The 19915-nt window shown below is 35.7% G+C and overlaps 1 protein-coding gene across 4 annotated transcripts in view; it reads left to right on the forward strand.

Moving 5' to 3' along the window:
- The window catches only part of LRBA (LPS responsive beige-like anchor protein), a 725807-nt gene that overhangs the window by 148371 nt on the left and 557521 nt on the right, over nt 1-19915 (forward strand). For all 4 annotated transcript variants that reach the window (XM_043484720.1, XM_043484733.1, XM_043484732.1 and 1 more), the window contains exons 23-27: nt 12989-14047; nt 15013-15188; nt 16045-16198; nt 16614-16794; nt 19437-19564. In XM_043484720.1, coding sequence (XP_043340655.1) covers nt 12989-14047; nt 15013-15188; nt 16045-16198; nt 16614-16794; nt 19437-19564 — 1698 coding nt within the window. The remainder of the gene's footprint in view (nt 1-12988; nt 14048-15012; nt 15189-16044; nt 16199-16613; nt 16795-19436; nt 19565-19915) is intronic.

The following is a 19915-nucleotide window of genomic DNA, read 5'->3' on the forward strand; positions in this document are numbered from 1 at the left end:
AGTAATAGTTAAAGCAGTAAAATCAGATTTTATTCAGGAACTCTTGTAATAGGGAGAAAAATCCTGAGTATAGAGCTTAGCTCAACTCTGAATACAAGGAGAAGTCTCGCTTTTATAGCTAGGAGCAGAGCAGGAGCGGGGAAGGTCTTCAATGAATGGAAAATTAACAAGAGGAGCAATCTGGGATGGCCAGATTCTAGTTAACCAGACTTTAACAGGACTCTTGCTGAAGGCAGGCCGGGCTGATTTGATATCATCCATGGAACAGTGGGAAATGAGGAACTGCTCAAATGTCTGGCAAGGACAGAGGGCCTAGTTGAGACAGAAGTTCAGAGGAACCTTAACAAAGTTTGGTTAAGGAGAGAGTCTTTGTCAATACAAACAAAAGTACAGTTGTACTGCTTTTAAATTTGTTGTTTCTGCTTCCTTGGCAGTTTTTTATGTAGGCATGTTCAATTTTTTGTTATTTATTCTTTTGGTTTTTTGTAGTGGGTTTATTTTAAGCTTTCTGTGAATGGAATAGTAAGATTTACAAGTCAGTTCCATTTGAAAATCTTTTAATTTGTCTGTGTAATCACATAGTTGCCTTTTAAAACAGTGAATAAATAAAGCTTACCCTTATGTAATTTTCCTTCTTTCTCATGATTCACAAAGCCTTTGTAGTTCAATACCTCCTTACGGTTGATTCTGCTTACTTACTATTTTTATTGCTCATCACTCCTAGAAATGCTTTAATCTTGTTGCTTTACCAAATAACTCAATATCTTGGATTTTCTTTCACCATCTTTCTTATACATCATTTCTTACACAGATCTTCTTAAATTTCTTCTGCATGGTGTCTTCCCTTGCTCTTAATCTTGCTCTTTTCTTTCTTGCAAATGAGTAATCATTAATGAGGTCCAAACTTAAATCTCAGCACCTTCTTGGTACCTCCAGGTGTTTCTAGGCACAGTAATGTATTTTCTGTATACTGCCAGTAGTATCTAAATTTTACTTTGAATTACTTGAAGTCTTTAAAGCATTCTCAGAGGGCACACAGAAGCCATGAACAAATAGAAAAATGTATTTCCTGGAACAGGAAGATTCAACATCATAAAGTTATAATAGCTTTTCTTTACGTTTAAAGAAATTTCTTTAGTTTGTTTTATATAAATAAATTTCTTTAGGTTATTTTATAAAGCTAATGAAATCCCAAGGAAATGCCAGTTAATCATTTTTCTTTTGGAGGGGAAAAAACAGAGTAAGGTAATTATTAAGGAACAGTAAGATGAAATAAACAAGTAAAAATATGTAGGAAGATTCTGTAAAGAGCGACTAGAAGGAACCAAGTCTACTGAGTACTAAACTACATTACCAAATGTCAGTAATTTAAAAAATGCAGTATTGACATGAGGAGATAGGCTGACCAGGGGATTAGAAGAGAAAGTCCAGAAATAAACAAAATTCCATGTAAGTCTTTCGTATATTGTAAAGGCTACGTCTCAAATCACCAGGGAAAACTTAAACTATCCATGAATAGTGTTGGGACAATAGAGGATTCATCTATGGAGGAAAAAAGTTGGAATATGAAGAAATTTAACACATGGATCAATTAAATGGACAGTGATGCAGTTGGAGGGAGGAAGCATAAAGGTACTAGAAGAAAAGACATAATTTTTCTGTGGCCTTTTGTGTAAGAATTTTCTCAATATGATTTAGAATCTAGAACCATTCAAGAAAAAAAGACTATTTTTTTTTTTTTTTTTACTACATTAAATCTTGCAAAATCCTTGTGACCAAAGAACAAACAATACCATAGGCAAAGTCAAAAAGGCAGACGACAAATTGAGATAACTATTTAGGACCAGAGCAAAGATAGCATTCCTTTTATATAAACTTCTCCTAGAAATAGAGAGGGAACGACAGCCTAATAGGAAAATGGGCAAAAGACATGATCAAACAACCCATGGAAAACTGAGTAAAAAGTACTATAGGTTTATGAAAAGATGCTCAACCTACTCCTTGTAAGGGACTGCAAATTACAGGAGAGTTCACCAAGGTATATTAAATGACAAAAGAAAGTGTGAAACAGTGTGTGTAGTGGATATTAGTGAGTAAAACAGGTGGGCAAGTGAGAATTTGTATTTGTGTCTATATGCACAAAGATATTCTGGAAAGATACATGTGAAATTAATAACTGATTGCCTGATTTTTGGGGAATTGTGCAGGTGAGGACCAGTGGTGGGAGGGAGATTTCTAGACTATCTACTCTTTTATATTTGAATCATGTGAATTGTAGAGGAGGGGAAATTCTTCCTGGACTCTCTTAAGATTCCTGACTGGACCTGAAAATTAACAGATTTTTAAGAGAAAAGCATATGAATTTATTTAATATATTTTACATCAAGTGGGTGTTTTCATGAGGAAGTGAAGACCCAAAGAAACAATTAAGTCTGAGCATTTTTATATTAGATTTGACGAAGGGTGGGAAGTCATGGATAAACATGGGAGGACAAAGTGTATAATGACAGTACCCTGGGGGAAAACCGTCAGGGACTGTCCATTCAGATTCTTCTCAGCATCCCTCTTTTGAAGAGATGAGGATGTGCTTTTTCCTTTGGGTTTTACTTACCTCTCACATAAGAAGCTTCAGGGAGAAGGGAGTGATTCGAGAGTCCTTATGACCTGCTTCAGGGGAGGATGAAGAGGGCAGAATCTTTCTTACACACACAGTTTCTCAAATTCCTTCATCTTAAAAGATGGTATGCCAGTGTGCCGTATTTTGGGATAGTGTGCTGTGAACTCCGTTAAAATATACTACCTACTTAAAAAAAGTTTTTGAGCATATTACATGATGAGTGTATAGTGCTTATTACATACCTGACTTGTTTTCCTCACGGGATTGTTGCTCTTTGTTATTGATCATATAATATTGTTTTGGTAACTAATTCTTTTAGGTGGTTTTCTTAGAATGGGCTAGGCTTTCTACTTGATATCCCTCTAGTCAGGTTGTATTAGGGTAGCATTTAAGTGCTTAGGTTTGACCAGAATGTTTAGATTTTTAACCAGGGTACTTTGCATAAAATAGATCAGTAAATATGTATAAGCTTATAAATACTTGTAATTTGCTTTTAAGTATTATGTCTTATGCCATTATTGTTGTAAGCTGTTGCATCAGAGTCTTGATAAAAGATTTCCTGTTGTGTGGTTGTGATCATTTTGAGCTATGCTTGCTAATATCCCATATGGGAAGATTCAGCTATTTTTGAAGGAAAATATATCTCATTTATCAGCTATGGAAAGGTTGGTAACTTAAGAACTAGAAGTTAGCATATCATATACAGCTGTTATTCCAAAGGAAAATAACATCCAATAAAAACGATGAATTTGCTTACAAAAAGAAAGCTAATTCCTAAACATAGTTAACATTTAAAACAACCTAAATTTTATAGGTAAAATTTTTTAATACGTAGGTTAGTAATGTTAATCTCTTAATATATTGCATTCATCTTTTATCTCCTAATTAGTAAATTTGTCTAGTTGAAAGTAATGGCTAAAGAAACATTATAGTTATTAGCTCATGACTATCTTTAACTAGTAGCTTATAGTAGTGATTTCCAAACATGGCAAACAGCTATAGATTAGCTATCAAATGATTGTGAAGATTAATGACTAGTCTTTTAGTGAAGTAATTTAGAACAATATCTGGTAATTAATTAGGAATTATCAGTCACAAATACTTTTAGGAAAACAGTATCAAAAAAGATAACAACAGTGATAATTACTCAGTTGCCATTTAGGTTTTCAATTACTGGAGTAAATTAAAAGAGGTTTAAAAATCAACTTCAAAAATTTAAAATGCATTTCTAATATTCATATTTGCAAAAAAAAACAAGTTGGTTTGCTTAGGGAAGACAAAGCACTGTTTTAGAACAGATTTGACTACAAATCTATTTATCACAAAAGGAAATATATTCCTGTGGCACATTAAGTATACCTTTATGAAACTGTACTTTGCGTTGAATTGCAATGTGTATTATATAAACCATCCCTAACCCTAACCCTAACCCTAACCTTAAAATTTAATGTTAAATGTTATTTCTTAACCCATCTTTTCAAATGGTGAGTTCAAAGTTTCTCTCCTCGGCATGAATATAGTTAGAATGTGAGAAAGAAATACATTACAGAGATATATGTATTATATTTCACCTTTAGAATGAATGGTCTCTTAGCAAATGATTGAAAGATAGTTGTGGGAAGTTGTAACTTAAGTGAATACTCTTTAGTTTAGAGCAACATGAAAAGTCTCTCTTTAAGAGAGTTTGTGATAGCAAAAATATGTATCTTCTATTGGCCCTGAAGGGGACATGGAAATCCAAGAGGAATTCTTCAAGTTGTTTATAAATTTACAAGGAATGTCACTGCATAGAGCATTGCAGTGGGCTATAGGTATCATGAAAGTTTTGTTTCTCTGTTACCACTATGTTAGTAATCATAATAAAAGCATTAACACTAAAAGTGAATGATTTTTTTCAGGACTCTTATTCATACATTTTTTCTGTTAAGTTTTTATCCTATTCTGCTGTATTTGCTGTGTGCTCAGTCACGTAGTCGTGTCTGACTCTTTGCGACCCCATGGCCTGTAGCCTACGAGGCTCCTCTGTCCATGGGATTCTCCAGGCAAGAGTACTGGAGCGGGTTGCCATTTCCTTCTCCAGGGGATCTTCCTGACCCAGGGATTGAGCACCCATCTCTTGTGCCTCCTGCATTGGCAGGCGAATTCTTTACTACTATGCCACCTGGGAAGTCCATTTGTATCCTATTACCAAATTAAAAAAGTATATATAGTAGTATTTAGATGTAATCACATAGATATTAAGTTTTTGATATGTCCATTAAATTCCTGTTGTATACCATTTTAAGATGATGACTAACATTTGTTGTAAAAATATATTGAGCAAGTATAATCATAGCAATTTGAAATTTTTCCATACTGTTTTAACATACCGAATGAGTTTTATAGTGGAAGTAATGTAGGTTCTAACTTTTCAGTCTCAGATCTGTTTTATTTATTCTTCAAAACAATGCTCTTTAGTATAGGAACGTACTTGTTTTGAAATGGATGACAGTTTTTTACTGTTAAGTTTCTTTTGTAGCAGTTGAACTAGGGGATTAGTTGAACTAGGGGATAGCAGTTCCTCCTCACATTAGGAGTGTAGCTATTGGTCTTAACGTAGGATGAAAATGTAGGATATCCTTACTGTACAGTGTCTCAGTTTGTTAGTTGAGTTAAGCTGGCAAGTTACACAGTAACATTTAATGTATTGTGTGTTGAAACTCAACATAAAAATGCCATAAAAGGATTTTGCAAAAATGCAAAAGTACACAGGATAGAGGGAAGAGGAGTGGGGTAAATAACAGTCAAGTTTAGAGTCTGTGGATCAGCTGGGTAAGCTGTATTAATTTAGGTTTGGGGTAAGTAAGTCATAAGCTTAGTATGGGAAAAGCCAAAAATCAACTTCATTTTCATTAAAAAAAAAAAAAGTCTCAGATTTCTCAGAACTGGCTCCCTCAACTGTTTGAAGCTAAAGATTAGTGGTTGTATGTGCTGCAAGCAAAAACCATAGAAAAGATTGAGTAGTTTTGATTCTGACATCTTGATACCTTCTCCTACTCTATGCTATTGGTAAGCAACCCCACCCTATTCTGGGAGACTTTTAGGGAGGGTAACACCGAGGATCACCGGTCTTCCTTCATATTAGCAAAATGGGAAGGGTGATTAAGAGACTATGTGTTGGATGGGAGGGTGACACTTCCATCCCCCGCTCCCCACGTGGTTCCTAGAATATTGGCACCAGACCGTTACCTTGCAAGCAGGACCAGAGGATGCAGCTTTGGGTTGTCTGTGTGCCTTCCTGTCTTAGGCCCCACCCAGATCATTCTGTGGTAAAGGTAAAAGTTGATTACCCACTGTGCTTTGTAATAAGTTAAAAAGCTTTTTAACCCCTTGGCCTTTAGCCCCCCACCTTGTATTAATCATGAGGAAAGAACCAACTTATACAAGATAGTTAAGGAAAGCATCTCACATAGGGGATAGAAACAAAGCAGATTAAGTGGTGAAAGGCAATTCAGAGAAAACAGATAATATAAAGAGAAGAAACAAGAAGGAAAACAGTTAAGGTACTCGGACAAACGAGTAGATTCTAATATGAAACTAGAATTGAATCCTATTCTATTTGATATTAATAATAGACAAAGAACCATGACAGCACCTATTGAAAATTAATGATAGTTGTAATAATGGTAAGCACATCCGTAGCTATTTTGTATATTGTATCATTTTAAACATTTTACATACAAAAACTCATTTAATCTCTCAATGACTACATGCTAATAATGTGTTACTATTACTATACTGTTAAGGAAGTAGTTAACAGTAAAACCTCTTGCCATACACAAAAATAAACTCAAAATGGATTAAAGATCTAAATGTAAGACCAGAAACTATAAAACTCCTAGAGGAGAACATAGGCAAAACACTCTCCGACATAAATCACAGCAAGATCCTCTATGACCCACCTCCCAGAATATTGGAAATAAAAGCAAAACTAAACAAATGGGACCTAATGAAACTTAAAAGCTTTTGCACTACAAAGGAAACTATAAGTAAGGTGAAAAGACAGCCGTCAGATTGGGAGAAAATAATAGCAAATGAAGAAACAGACAAAGGATTAATCTCAAAAATATACAAGCAACTCCTGCAGCTCAATTCCAGAAAAATAAATGACCCAATCAAAAAATGGGCCAAGAACTAAACAGACATTTCTCCAAAGAAGACATACAGATGGCTAACAAACACATGAAAAGATGCTCAACATCACTCATTATTAGAGAAATGCAAATCAAAACCACAATGAGGTACCATTACACGCCAGTCAGGATGGCTGCTATCCAAAAGTCTACAAGCAATAAATGCTGGAGAGGGTGTGGAGAAAAGGGAACCCTCTTACACTGTTGGTGGGAATGCAAACTAGTACAGCCACTATGGAAAACAGTGTGGAGATTCCTTAAAAAACTGGAAATAGAACTGCCATATGACCCAGCAATACCACTTCTGGGCATACACACTGAGGAAACCAGATCTGAAAGAGACACGTGCACCCCAATGTTCATCGCAGCACTGTTTATAATAGCCAGGACATGGAAGCAACCTAGATGCCCATCAGCAGATGAATGGATAAGGAAGCTGTGGTACATATACACCATGGAATATTACTCAGCCGTCAAAAGAATTCATTTGAACCAGTCTAATGAGATGGATGAAACTGGAGCCCATTATACAGAGTGAAGTAAGCCAGAAAGATAAAGAACATTACAGCATACTAACACATATATATGGAATTTAGAAAGATGGTAACGATAACCCTATATGCAAAACAGAAAAAGAGACACAGAAATACAGAACAGACTTTTGAACTCTGTGGGAGAAGGTGAGGGTGGGATGTTTCAAAAGAACAGCATGTATACTATCTATGGTGAAACAGATCACCAGCCCAGGTGGGATGCATGAGACAAGTGCTCCGGCCTGGTGCACTGGGAAGACCCAGAGGAATCGGGTGGAGAGGGAGGTGGGAGGGGGGATCGGGATGGGGAATAAGTGTAAATCTATGGCTGATTCATATCAATGTATGACAAAACCCACTGAAATGTTGTGAAGTAATTAGCCTCCAACTAATAAAAAAATTAAAAAAAAAAAAAAAAACAAAAAACCTCTTGCCAATGCAAAAATATCCTCTCCTTAAAATGTAGAAGAGAATTTGTTGTTGTTGTTGTTCAGTTGCTAAGTCATGTTTGATTCTTTGCGACCCCATGGACTGCAGCATGCCAGGCTTCCCTGTAGAAAAGAATGTAACATTATTATTACTAAAAAAAAAAAAAAAGCATTAAATTAGAATATGATGTGTGTATATCATAGGCAATCCACTAAAGAGATTACAAAGGAAAAAATAAATTTCATTCTTTTATATGGACACATATAATCCATTACATACATGTTCTTGTTTTTATTAAAAAAAATAAATTCTTGTGTATTTCTGACAAACTGGAGGTTACATCTTGGAGGCAAGCACATAGGCTTAAACTCTTACAGAGACAAAAGTGAGTGAAGTGAAGTCACTCAGTTGTGTCCGACTCTTTGCGACCCCGTGGACTGTAGCCTGCCAGGCTCCTCTGTCCATGGGATTCTCCAGGCAAGAATACTGGAGTGGGTTGCCATTTCCTTCTCCAGGGGATTTTCCCAACCCAGGGATCGAACCCGAGTCTCCTGCAGGCAGACACTTTATCCTCTGAGCCACCAGGGAAGCCATCATTCTTGATGTTTGAAAGAAATGGCTCCAATGACCCCAGGAAAGACATCCTAGGGATAGGAAACTAGCAAGAGGCTTGTTATCTTATTTTATTATTATCTTATCTTATTATTATTATCTGAAGAGTTTCAGATAATATTGATATTATATTAATAATAATAGTAACTTTCTTTCTCACTTTCTCTGTTCAAACATCTCCAGAGACCTTCCCCAGTTAGCCTAGTAAGTTGGGAGTAAGTAAGTGAGGTTTAAATATATCTCCAGGTACCAGAGGAAATATTTCCAACTTCAAGTTTTCTATAGGAAAAACCAAAGGGGAGAGAGGGAATTTCCTTTCCCTTTTGGCACCAGAGAAAATTTAAAATATGAAGTTTGTATTGACCCTTCTTAGGAAAAATACAAGCAGCAGGGAAGTGAAGTGACTAGTGCAGAGTCACACAAGAGAAGTGGAAACATGTTCAACAGCTAGATGAGGCACTTTCCCAGATAATAGAACCAAAAGACAAAGGAGATGGAAAATCAAGAAATGATAAGAAGAGTAGAGGACCAGTCAGTGCATTGTCAAAGAGTAAAAATCCTGGGAAGTGAGAACAGGGGAAAGAGAGGGGACGGGGATATAAATTAAGTTATTCAAGAAAAATTTTCAGAACCAAAGGATATTCGTTAGTAGGTTGGAAGGGCCCAGTGGGTATTTAGCACCATGGGCCAAAATAGACCTATGCCAAGAATCGTTGTGGGAATTTCAAAGCATTAGGAACAAAGAGAAGACTTCATAAAATTTCATGAAAAAGAACAAAGTAGGTAAAAATAAGTCATATGAGGGTTCACGAATCAGAAATACCTCTCAGACTTCCCAGCAATAAACACAGAAGAAGACAATCAAAAAGTACCTTTCTTATTCTCAAGGTAGATGTTTTCCAACCTATGATTTTAACTGACCTTCAAATGTGAAGGTAGGATAAGTTTACTGTTAGGTTTTAAAAATTTCAAGCGGGCAGTGGAGGATATACTGCACCAAAAGGGGAGAGTAGAACAAAGAAGATACAGGATATGAGAAACAGGAGAGAGATGAAGGGATCTCCAGGATTCCAGTGAAGGGAGGTCTCAGGATGGCAGCGTTGTAGTAGCCATGTGGTAGTCCATCTAAACCAGAATAGTTTGACTTAAGATCCAGTTACAGGGGGAGCTGTTATTACTGAAATGCCAGATGCCTTTGTAAGATCTTTTTTTTTTTTTTTTTTAATTTTTTATTAGTTGGAGGCTAATTACTTCACAATGTAAGATCTTTTTAAAGCCTGAGGACAAATTACACACAGGAGATGGGCCCATGTTCTCATGACTACTTGTCTTGACAGTGTGGTGAATGGTTCTGTTCTCTCTAGTTCTGTTGCCTGCATCACCCAAAGAGTCTCACTTCACCCCTCAAACATGGAATCTGTTGTGCTCTGCTTCTGAGAGTAGAATTGTAAGCTTAGAATTGGCAAATATAAAAGAGTTTTTTTGTTGGACCTTATTTATGCCAAATACCCACTACCTGGCCCCCACTAGCCCTCAGAGATCTTTTCTCCTTTGTATTTCCCAGTGTTTCCTAATGACCTTGCCTGTAGACCTAAATAGTCTTATATATCCTCTTAGAGAAGCTGGAACCCGCTCTGGTACACAGATCCTGTGTAGCTTGTCTTCTCCCGGGAGCCTTTAGTTAACTCTGGGAATGTTGGCCTTTCTTTTAGTTGGCTAGGTTTATGCTCTGCTTAGTATCCCAAACTAAACATTCTAGGTATGTTTACTATATAGGTAGTAAAACTATTAAAGTAGGAAACAATGAATAGAAATACAAGGATAGTGATTTCCTGTTGTTGGGAGTGGTGAGGTTCAGAGTACAGTTGGGGTTGGGCACACAGTGGAATTGTGAGGTATGTTCTGCTCCTTGACATGGGTATAGGTACATGGGGCTAAAAAAATTACTCTTTAACCATACTTGTAGATTGTATATATTCATATTTATTGATTTTTTATAATAAAAATTTTAAAAATCCTCAATTTGAGTAAAGTCAAACCCATGATTATCCAAAACTAAACTCATTCTATAATGCTGTTGTGTTATACGTTATTATGTATTAATATGTCAGGACAAACATTATATCCTGGATATCAGAATAAAATTCAAAGTCTTTTACACAGTTTATGACTCTCTGTAATCCTAAAACAGTGGCTCCATCGCTTACCTTACCGTCTGCAGTTCTCTGTCTGGTGCTTTCTTACTGTTCCTGAAACATACCAAACTTACTTTGGCTCCAAGGCCTCTGCATTTGTTCTTCCTGAGCAAAGAGCCTGAAACTCTTTCGATATTCGTGTAACTTTCTTTCTCACTTTCTCTGTTCAAACACCTCCAGAGACCTTCTCCAGTTAGCCTAGTAAAGCATACCCTCCCACCTAGATTTTCTTCTTCAGTTATTCTGCCCCTCCTCCTTTTTCTTAAAATTCTCTTATTATTACTTGACATTATCTTGTATGGTCGTATGTTTATTTTTCATCTATTCCATTAGAACATAGGCACCATGAACATTGTATTGTTCACCACACAGTGTCTGGCATGCTGTAGATAATTCAGTAAATTTTTCTCAGATGAATAAATGAGGAATTCATCAATTAAAATTAAAGAACTTAGTTCAAAGATGATATCAGCCTTCTGGGCATAGAAGAAATTAACATTTTGTTAATGTTATTATGCCATTTTACTCTTTAGTGTTGAATACAGCACTTTTTCTTTGGAAGGAAAATTATGACCAACCTAGACAGCATATTAAAAAGCAGAGACATTACTTGATCAGCAAAGGTCTGTGTCGTCAAGGCTATGGTTTTTCCAGTAGTCATGTATGGATGTGAAAGTTGGACTATAAAGAAAATGAGCACCGAAGAATTGATGCTTTTGAACTGTGGTGTTGGAGAAGACTCTTGAGAGTCCCTTGAACTGCAAGGAGATCCAACCAGTCCATCATAAAGGAGATCAGTCCTGGGTGTTCATTGGCATGCATGGCAATCCACTCCAGTATTCTTGCCTGGAGAATCCCATGGACAGAGGAACCTGGTGGTCTACAGTCCATGGTGGTCGCAAAGAGGTGGCTATGACTGAGCGACTAACACTTTCACTATACCACTTTATGGCAAGACTGTACTGTGTATGTCATACGTAAAGGCTAGTTAATAGCTATAGAAGAAACTGTGTACATTGTGCATTATTTATAGTTTTGTTTGCACTATATACACCTGTGTACATACTTGCATTCACAGGCCTTCAAAAAGCTCTGTGGATCTTTGGGCATGAAAAATCATCTCTTCTTTTTTATCTGTCATCATCCTACCATACTAGGGTTCAATAAAGGTTTGTTGACTACAAGGTTCAATTTACTATGTTTATTATAATAATATAGGTTACATAAACACTTCTAGCATTGATAAATTCTAATTATGCCTATACCGTCTGCCTGTATTATATGTACTTTTTTGGGTGATGTTCACATTGAAACTTGCTAGCAGCAGTCACATAGTGGTGGCTGTGAAAGTGAAGTCGCTCACAGTTGTGTCCGACTCTTTGCAACGTCATGGACTGTAGCCTACCAGGCTCCTCTGTTCATGGGATTTCCCAGGCAAGAATACCAGAGTGGGTTGCCATTTCCTTCTCCAGGGGATCTTCCCGACCCAGGGATCGAACCTGGGTCTCCTGCATTGTGGGCAGAAGCTTTACCCTCTGAGCCACCAGGGAAGATTCCAATGGTGGCTATAATATAATAATATTTGATGAAATAAAATCATAAACCTTTGACATTAAAATCACAGCACTCTCTTTTATACTTAAACCTTGAAATTTTTCCATTTAGTTGGGCAAAAGGCTAATAAGCATGATATGGGTATGTTCACAGAGCTGAGTATTTAGTAATCTCTTATATACAGCTCTACAAGTGGATGGATGAATTGCTTGGATCAATTAACTGGAACTTTCAGACCATTTATGATCAGTTCAGCTTTGAAAATTATGGTTGATCTTTGGGGAATGGTTGGATCTTTTTATTTCATTGCTAAAAGAATTTATACTCTTTACCTTAGTATGAAGCTTTTTTCATAGCTGAATAAATGCAGAGTGCAACTATAATACATAATATATATAGTATTTAAGTATATAATTTGCATCATATATGAAATGAACGTAGCTGATGTTTTTGATATCTGCTGAGAATAAATCATGGGAAAATGGGTTTTCATTGCTTTTAAACAATATATTACATAGTGCACAAAGCACTTTCCAGTGGTTCATACTTAGATCCTGGTACAAGTTATACAGGTTAGTAGAATAATGTACTGTTTTCCTATACATATGTCTTAAAAATATAATCTAAATAACTGTTCTTGTTATTTGATGCCATGCTACCTGTCAGCATTGATTAGCTATAATTTTTTTGATGATTTAGATTTTTGTGTTTGACACCTTTTATTTATCACTTGATAAGATATTATAGGAACATTGTCTGTTGCATCATATAAACCGTGTGTTGGAAAAATTGAACATTTAAATTTTATGTTTTGTTTGCTCTGTTCATTTATTTTTTTGTGTGTGTATTTTGACTCCTTGTATATTTTTCATCTAGGTCACTTTTGAAATACACAAAGAAAACCTTGCCAATATATTAAGGGAACACCAGGGAAAAGTTGATGAAGAAATAGGGCAGTGTTCTTCAAATCCAGTTCGAGCAATCTCTGGCATTAGCAGGGAAGTTAATGTTTCAGTAGGATCCCAACAATCAGATACAAAGGATTCTCCTGTGTCTTCTGATATCACTAGAAATAGTGAGGAAAAGTCAAGTATTGGGCAGACAAGTTCAGTAGAATCTACATCCAACACTGAACTGCAAATTCCTGATACATCTAATGAAGAAAGGACAACTGGGCCAGAAAATCAGGAGTTACTGGATGAAGTCCCTCTGGAAGAAACACTGATAAATGAAACAGTTAATGTAGATGATTTAGAAAGATCTTCTGACATAACAGAAGCTGCTACCATTTCCTCTGATTCTTTTACAACTGGCAAAGATACAGTGACTGTCAATGAAGTAACTGCTTCCATCAGTTCTCCTTCAGAAGAAGATGCTTCAGAGGTGCCAGAATTACTTGATAAGTCTATAGTAGAGGAAGAAGATGATGATGATTATGTAGAACTGAAGGTAGAATGTAGTCCTGTTGAGGAAGCCAGTCTCCCCACAGAGCGCCAAGATAATAGTTGGTCTCCAGGTGCTTCTGAAGCCAGTGAGAGAGTGAATGTGTTTAGTAATGACCATAAATTAATATTTCAAGAGGAAGAAGCTGTAAGTAAGAAACAAACTGACACTGAAACTCAAAATCCTAAAGATTCTGGAGTCTTGTCTATGACAGCATCAGGGGCTTCAGCTACCTCACCAGATGCGGCTGCTTCCCAAGCAGCTGTACATTCGGACATTGGTCATGTGCTGGAGGAACGGGAGAAAACTAACTTTGCTGGAGAAACCAAACTAAATAGTGACTCTCATGGTAATATCTTTGAGTCTGCTACTACTTCTGAGCATAAGATTGCGAAGTTGGATGTTTCCAGTGTTGCTACAGATACTGAGAGACTGGAATTGAAGGCCAGTACAAATGTGGAAGCGTCTCAGCCTCCTCAGCCTGTGCTTGAGGTGATTATATTTATTATCTCCTTGGAATACATTTGCATTCAGTTGAAATTGAACAAGTGTATATACTTAAACATTTTATTTTATTTTAAAGTTGGTTGGTAACCTGTTGGCAATTACATAAATGCAGTGAATATGAAGTTTTTATTTCTTATCTTTTTAGCAGGGTTTGATTTTTAGTGTGAGTTTGTTAAATGGCAGCTTTTATTGTTAGTTTCACTACAGTATCATTAAAAGTTACTACTTTCAAGTTTCAGTGTTAGCCTATTTTTAGCTTTTATAAAGCAAACATTGGAAATACTTTCCTTTTACCCTTTATTTGATGACCCCAGTCATAGTTGGGACATTAGTTTTTCTGCTACCTTCCTGCAGAACCACCTGCTTTGTATAATTTTATGTACAAAATATGCAGTTTAAAATTGTTCCTTGAGGTCTGTTTGTGAGCAGCAGGAGCCTTTGTGAGATTCAGAGGCATAGCTTTCTTCTTGACCAGTATTTCAGAGGGATCCATGACACCACTGTGGTTGCATGTTGTCATTTCCCACTTGATTCAACTCTTACTGCTCTCCCGTCTTCCTTTTTTATTGGTTTGGTCTTCATTCTATTGTCTTTAGTTTTGTTTTTTTCTTAATTCTAGCTAATTTATAATCCAGATACAGCCTTTCTTTTATGTCAGTACTGAAAATCCCAAACTTCTTCATTCATTTATAAAATGCTGTATTAACTGGTGCTAACACTAACATGGGTCTAGGCCAGTTACTGCTGAATGGTGCTAGTTTAGCATTTTTTTGTAACTTTGCTTTAAGTGTATCATTGTTATTATTCATTCATAATTTTTCTCTGATTTGGTTCCTTAGTGTCTTGAAATGTGAGTATTTGTTAGGTGAATTGCATAGACACTATTAGATATTAATGTCTTCTTTTGCAGTTGAACTTCCTTTATTACTCTTTTTAACTTTCTCTATTAGATGTCAAGGCAACAGGAGCAGCCAGGGCAAGGAACAGCACCCGACACAGTTAATGGACAAAGGAGGGATTCCAGGTCTATGTTCCGTATTCCTGAGTTCAGATGGTCTCAAATGCATCAGCGTTTGCTCACTGATCTATTATTCTCAATAGAAACAGACATACAGATGTGGAGAAGGTTTGTCCATTTATTTATCATAGAAAATGTATGTAAATTTTAGTCTTTGTTTTCAAAGAAATTTATTTAGTTAACATGCTGTAGTTAACTATAGTCATTTGGTTAAAAAGTAGGATATAAATTAATTCTGTGGTAGGGTTTTATTGAATTAATGTTTATTCTCTTACAAAAGTGAGGTATTGTATTTAGAGTATGAAAACTTGAAAATCAGAGATTTTTCTTTTAAAGTATTTGCTGAAGATATTCTGTGACATATTTTATATCTCATAATTTGCCTGAATGTAGGTCTACCAAATGCATTTATTTCTAGAAGAAAGTAAAAAAATGAGATTTAGGTGAAACATCTAATTTTCCAATGTATTTTTACTATAAAAAGTCTGTGTATTTTAGAGTATCCTCCTTTGTATGATTTATGATTTTTAAGAGTGCCTAATTTGTTTATTGTTAGTTGTACTCTACTCTTACTCTGTTTAAAAACATTTCATGGCATTATCTAAGAAAATGTTACTAGAAAATTCACTTTTAATAACATGTAGTGCCATTTACCTCTCAGTTTTTGTGGCTTCAAATTTTGCTCCTAATTTAGGGTAATTTAGTTCAACTTTTATATCAAGTCTAAGATCAGTAGTATTTATTGTTCAGAACTGAAAAAGGGCACAGATAGTAACCACTGGTACGGAATGGTCTACATATTCTGAGGAAGTATACACCCCCAAAATGCCTGCTGCATCATTATAGTTCCTCAGCTTTCAAGATGAAGCAAAGAAAGCACCCTCTTATCCTCCCTTCCCTCAAGTAGGCAAATGTGATTTCCTTTCTTTAGCATTATGAGTAAACATCATTTATTTTTGGACAGCCATTCAACAAAGACAGTTATGGACTTCGTGAATAGCAGTGATAATGTCATCTTTGTACACAACACAGTTCATCTCATCTCTCAAGTGATGGACAATATGGTCATGGCTTGTGGGGGTATACTGCCGTTGCTTTCAGCTGCTACATCGGCTACAGTAAGGACTTAACTACTAAGTAAAATTGGTGTGAAAACATGACTTATATGTTCTTATTGATTAAAACTTAAATGTGGTGGTTACTATACATCATAGGTTCTGTCATTCAAAAACAGCAGAATCTGTTATAATTATTTGAAAGGACCTTAGAATCTGTCCCAGGAATGAAGGCACTAAAGAATGTTTAATTATCAGGGATGAATTAGTTAGTGAGTAATATGACCGACAGTATTTCACCTGTATGTATGCTTTCTTTTAGATGAAATGATAAGGAAATTCCTCTGTTGAACTAGATTTATTTATAAAAGCCAAACTTTTTATAAAATTTAGAAGTTTGGGGAATGTATCTCATAAAATTGGATTTTTATCAGAATATATATATATATATATAAATGTCAAAATTTATTCCTTACAGCATGAGCTGGAGAATATTGAACCTACTCAAGGGCTTTCAATAGAAGCCTCTGTGGCATTTTTGCAGAGATTAATTAGCCTTGTGGATGTACTTATATTTGCAAGTTCTCTTGGCTTCACTGAAATTGAAGCTGAAAAAAATATGTCATCTGGAGGAATTTTACGGCAGAGTCTCCGACTAGGTGAGCTGTTAAACCCCAATACTTAGTAATTTGCTTAAATTTTCAGTAATACAGACATATTAAATTGAATATTTTCTTTCCCCTGTTGGGGGGAAGATATGTGCTAGGCAGTTTGTCTTATGATACTTTTTAACTTCCAAAGAGTAAAGGACTGTATGCATTGGCTATAGTAGTACTTGTAAGGGTGGATCGAGGAGGAGATGTTTTGAAAATTCTACAAAGTTGATTCTGATCAGCATTACTCCCTGCAACCCCCAGTCGCCTTTTTCTTTGAAGTAGTGCTTCTCAAGTTTTGATGTGGTTCATACACCTGGATCACCAGAAGATATTGTTACAACGCTGGTTAGCTTATGTAGGTCTGGGATGAGGCCTAAACTTGTCCTTCTAGTAAGGCTCAGGTAGTGTTGATGCTGCTTCTCTTACAAACACACTTGAGCAGCAAGGTTCTAAACTAACATCGTTCAAGTGTAGCCATTAATCCAAATAAGTTGTGATAAAATTAATATGACTATTAAACCTCTGCTCTGCTCCCGGAGGCAGTTCTTCCTTGAATTTTTAAGTGTTATCTGAAATTCCTTAGGTGAAGAAAAATTGTTTTTGTCTATGCAAAATGTCTCCTGTATCTAGTTGTAAATACTGAGACTTTGTTAATGATTTGCTTATTAAATGGAGAGAAGTAGGTGGAGAAAAGGGGACCATGAAAGCGAAATCTTTAGGAACCATGGCCATGTGAAGACAGATTAGAAATAAAGTACCTATGAAAATATAATATCTAAAGTGGAAAATATAATTAGTTAATAAAATATTTCCCCATATTTAGCAACAATATCTATACTTAGATATTCAGACATACTTAGAGTTTTTTGGTACAATGATTATTTTCACTCAAAATATCATTCAGAGTACTTTTAAAGTCAGGATGCTCTAAAGAACTTGGTATACTATTTTTAGGGAGTTGTTTTAAAATCTTAGTTAAGAGTCAGATCGTAACAAAACAAAAGCTATCATTTACTTTGTTATATGTAATTTCTGATTTTCACATTGAGTCAGCAGTCATTTTCTCCCATTCATTCTTTGTATTTTCTTTTATTCATGAGGAAATTTGAGATCAAAGAAGTTAATTAACTTAATGAAAATTCAGAGGCTATAAATTGGCAGAGTTGGAATTTGAATATAGTTTAACTAGTATTGCTGTCCTTTCTGTTATAGGATACACCGTTAAACTGTATATCAATAATATAATTAAAATATTTAGAACCCATTACTTTGTATATGCCGTTTTTTAAACCTCTCTACTTTCCTGAAAAGAGTACACTTGTAGAATTGAAAGTAGAAAACTACACTAGCAATGCTACGCTGTACTCAAGAAGTATTAAATTCAGAAACTGGGAGAATACTCTGTCTCCCTCTATTTTCATAACTATAGAAGAAAATAAAGAAATAATTCCGTGTACTCCAGCACCATATGCTCTCCTTGTTCAGGACCACTTAATAGAATATGGTAAGCTTGGTCACAGCGGTCCAAATGTTTTGATCCCTGGTCTCCTCATTGCTGTTTTCGTGAAGTTGGAAGTGAGAAGGTCAGATGGCAGCAGTAAGAATAAATTACTGAGACTAATTGATACTAGGCACTCAAATATGGTTTTTAACTTTGTAATGCAGACCCAAACTTGATGTTATACGACCTCTGACAAAAGTAGTTGAGAAGTTTTTTGCTGGGCCTGACCCCAAACTGGACGGAGTTGTAGTCCATATTCTCTCTCCCTCCCTCTTCACTGTGTTCCTTCTCTTTTTCCAACTTTTGTTGCTCTCTCTGGGCACCTTTATGAATACTTTCCCTTTTCAATTCTGTGTGTAGTAGCCATATGATAGTCAGCTGGTACTTGAAGTTATTCCTTGAGTTTGCTATTTTGTTCCTAATTTGCTCTCCCACTCTTGTGGAGACAAATACTTTTAGGGCTACCGATTTGGTTAGGATTGGAGATGATTACATGATATGAATCAATTCATAGTCAATTGTGTATTACCTAATTCTTTAAAATTCACAGTTACTATCTGAATAACTTGAGTTAACTGCCTGATAAGTGAGATGTTTATAGAGAGGTAGTTTTGGATTGTATATTAATCACAATCTAACCTTTTTAACTGTTTTAATGAAAGCCAGTAAAAGATAGACTTTATAAATAAATATTCCCTTTAAATTCCCTCTGTCAGTCCCTATTACTGTCATGCTGTAATCATAAAAATTTTAAGAAAAACATGCTGGTTTCTAGTTTAACTATTGTACTTCACTGAAGATAATAGAAGGACTAGTTGATGGCAATGTGATTTACTTTGTTTTCTTACACTTTTAAAATCTTTTCTTCCCTATCTTTTCCTTCATAAAAGATTATTTCAAGTAAATTATGTGAGATCTAAGAAACAGTATAGTATTTCTTAAGGTTCTTAAACGGATTCTCTTTTAGCAGTGGGCCCTAATAGAGTGGCTACCAGAGTCAGAAAACAAACAGTGTGTGAGAAAGCCCAGGGATATTTTAGGAATTTGCTGAAGGTGATCTGTTTCAAATAAAATCTTATGCAAGTCATATAGGTGGGTTTTGTCAGTTCCATAATCTTAAATACAATTTTTTCTTAAATTGCAGTGTGTGCAGTGGCAGTAAGGAATTGCTTAGAGTGTCAGCAGCAGTCACAGCTGAGAAATAAAGGCGAAGCAGGAAAAAGCCAGAAAATGGCACACGGCCTGATTCCCACTGGGAAATCCGCAGCGAAGGTAAGCCTGCAGAATAATTAATTAAATAACAAAGCATTCTCTTATTTTACAGTTAAGATCTTAAATTTATTTGTTCATTTCAACATAAAGTTAAGTAAATCTGACAGAAATCCTAAAATAGTTATTTTAGTCTGTGGACATAACTTTCAAATATTTGTGTTTGAGTATACAGTAAAGATTTGCTTATACTTAATCTTGTCTGCTTTTCCAAATGTTTACTTTCCTTGTGTCCATGATACTTTTCCCTTCAGATACGTCAGTGTGTGTTTCAAGTACTTGGTGAGTTAGCATGCAGTCTCTTTTTTCTTTTATGGCTCCCTTCTCTACCCCCGACCTCCGTCCTGGCATCCA

Source organism: Cervus canadensis, chromosome 1 (genome assembly GCF_019320065.1).
Source record: "Cervus canadensis isolate Bull #8, Minnesota chromosome 1, ASM1932006v1, whole genome shotgun sequence".
Classification (NCBI taxonomy): domain Eukaryota; kingdom Metazoa; phylum Chordata; class Mammalia; order Artiodactyla; family Cervidae; genus Cervus; species Cervus canadensis.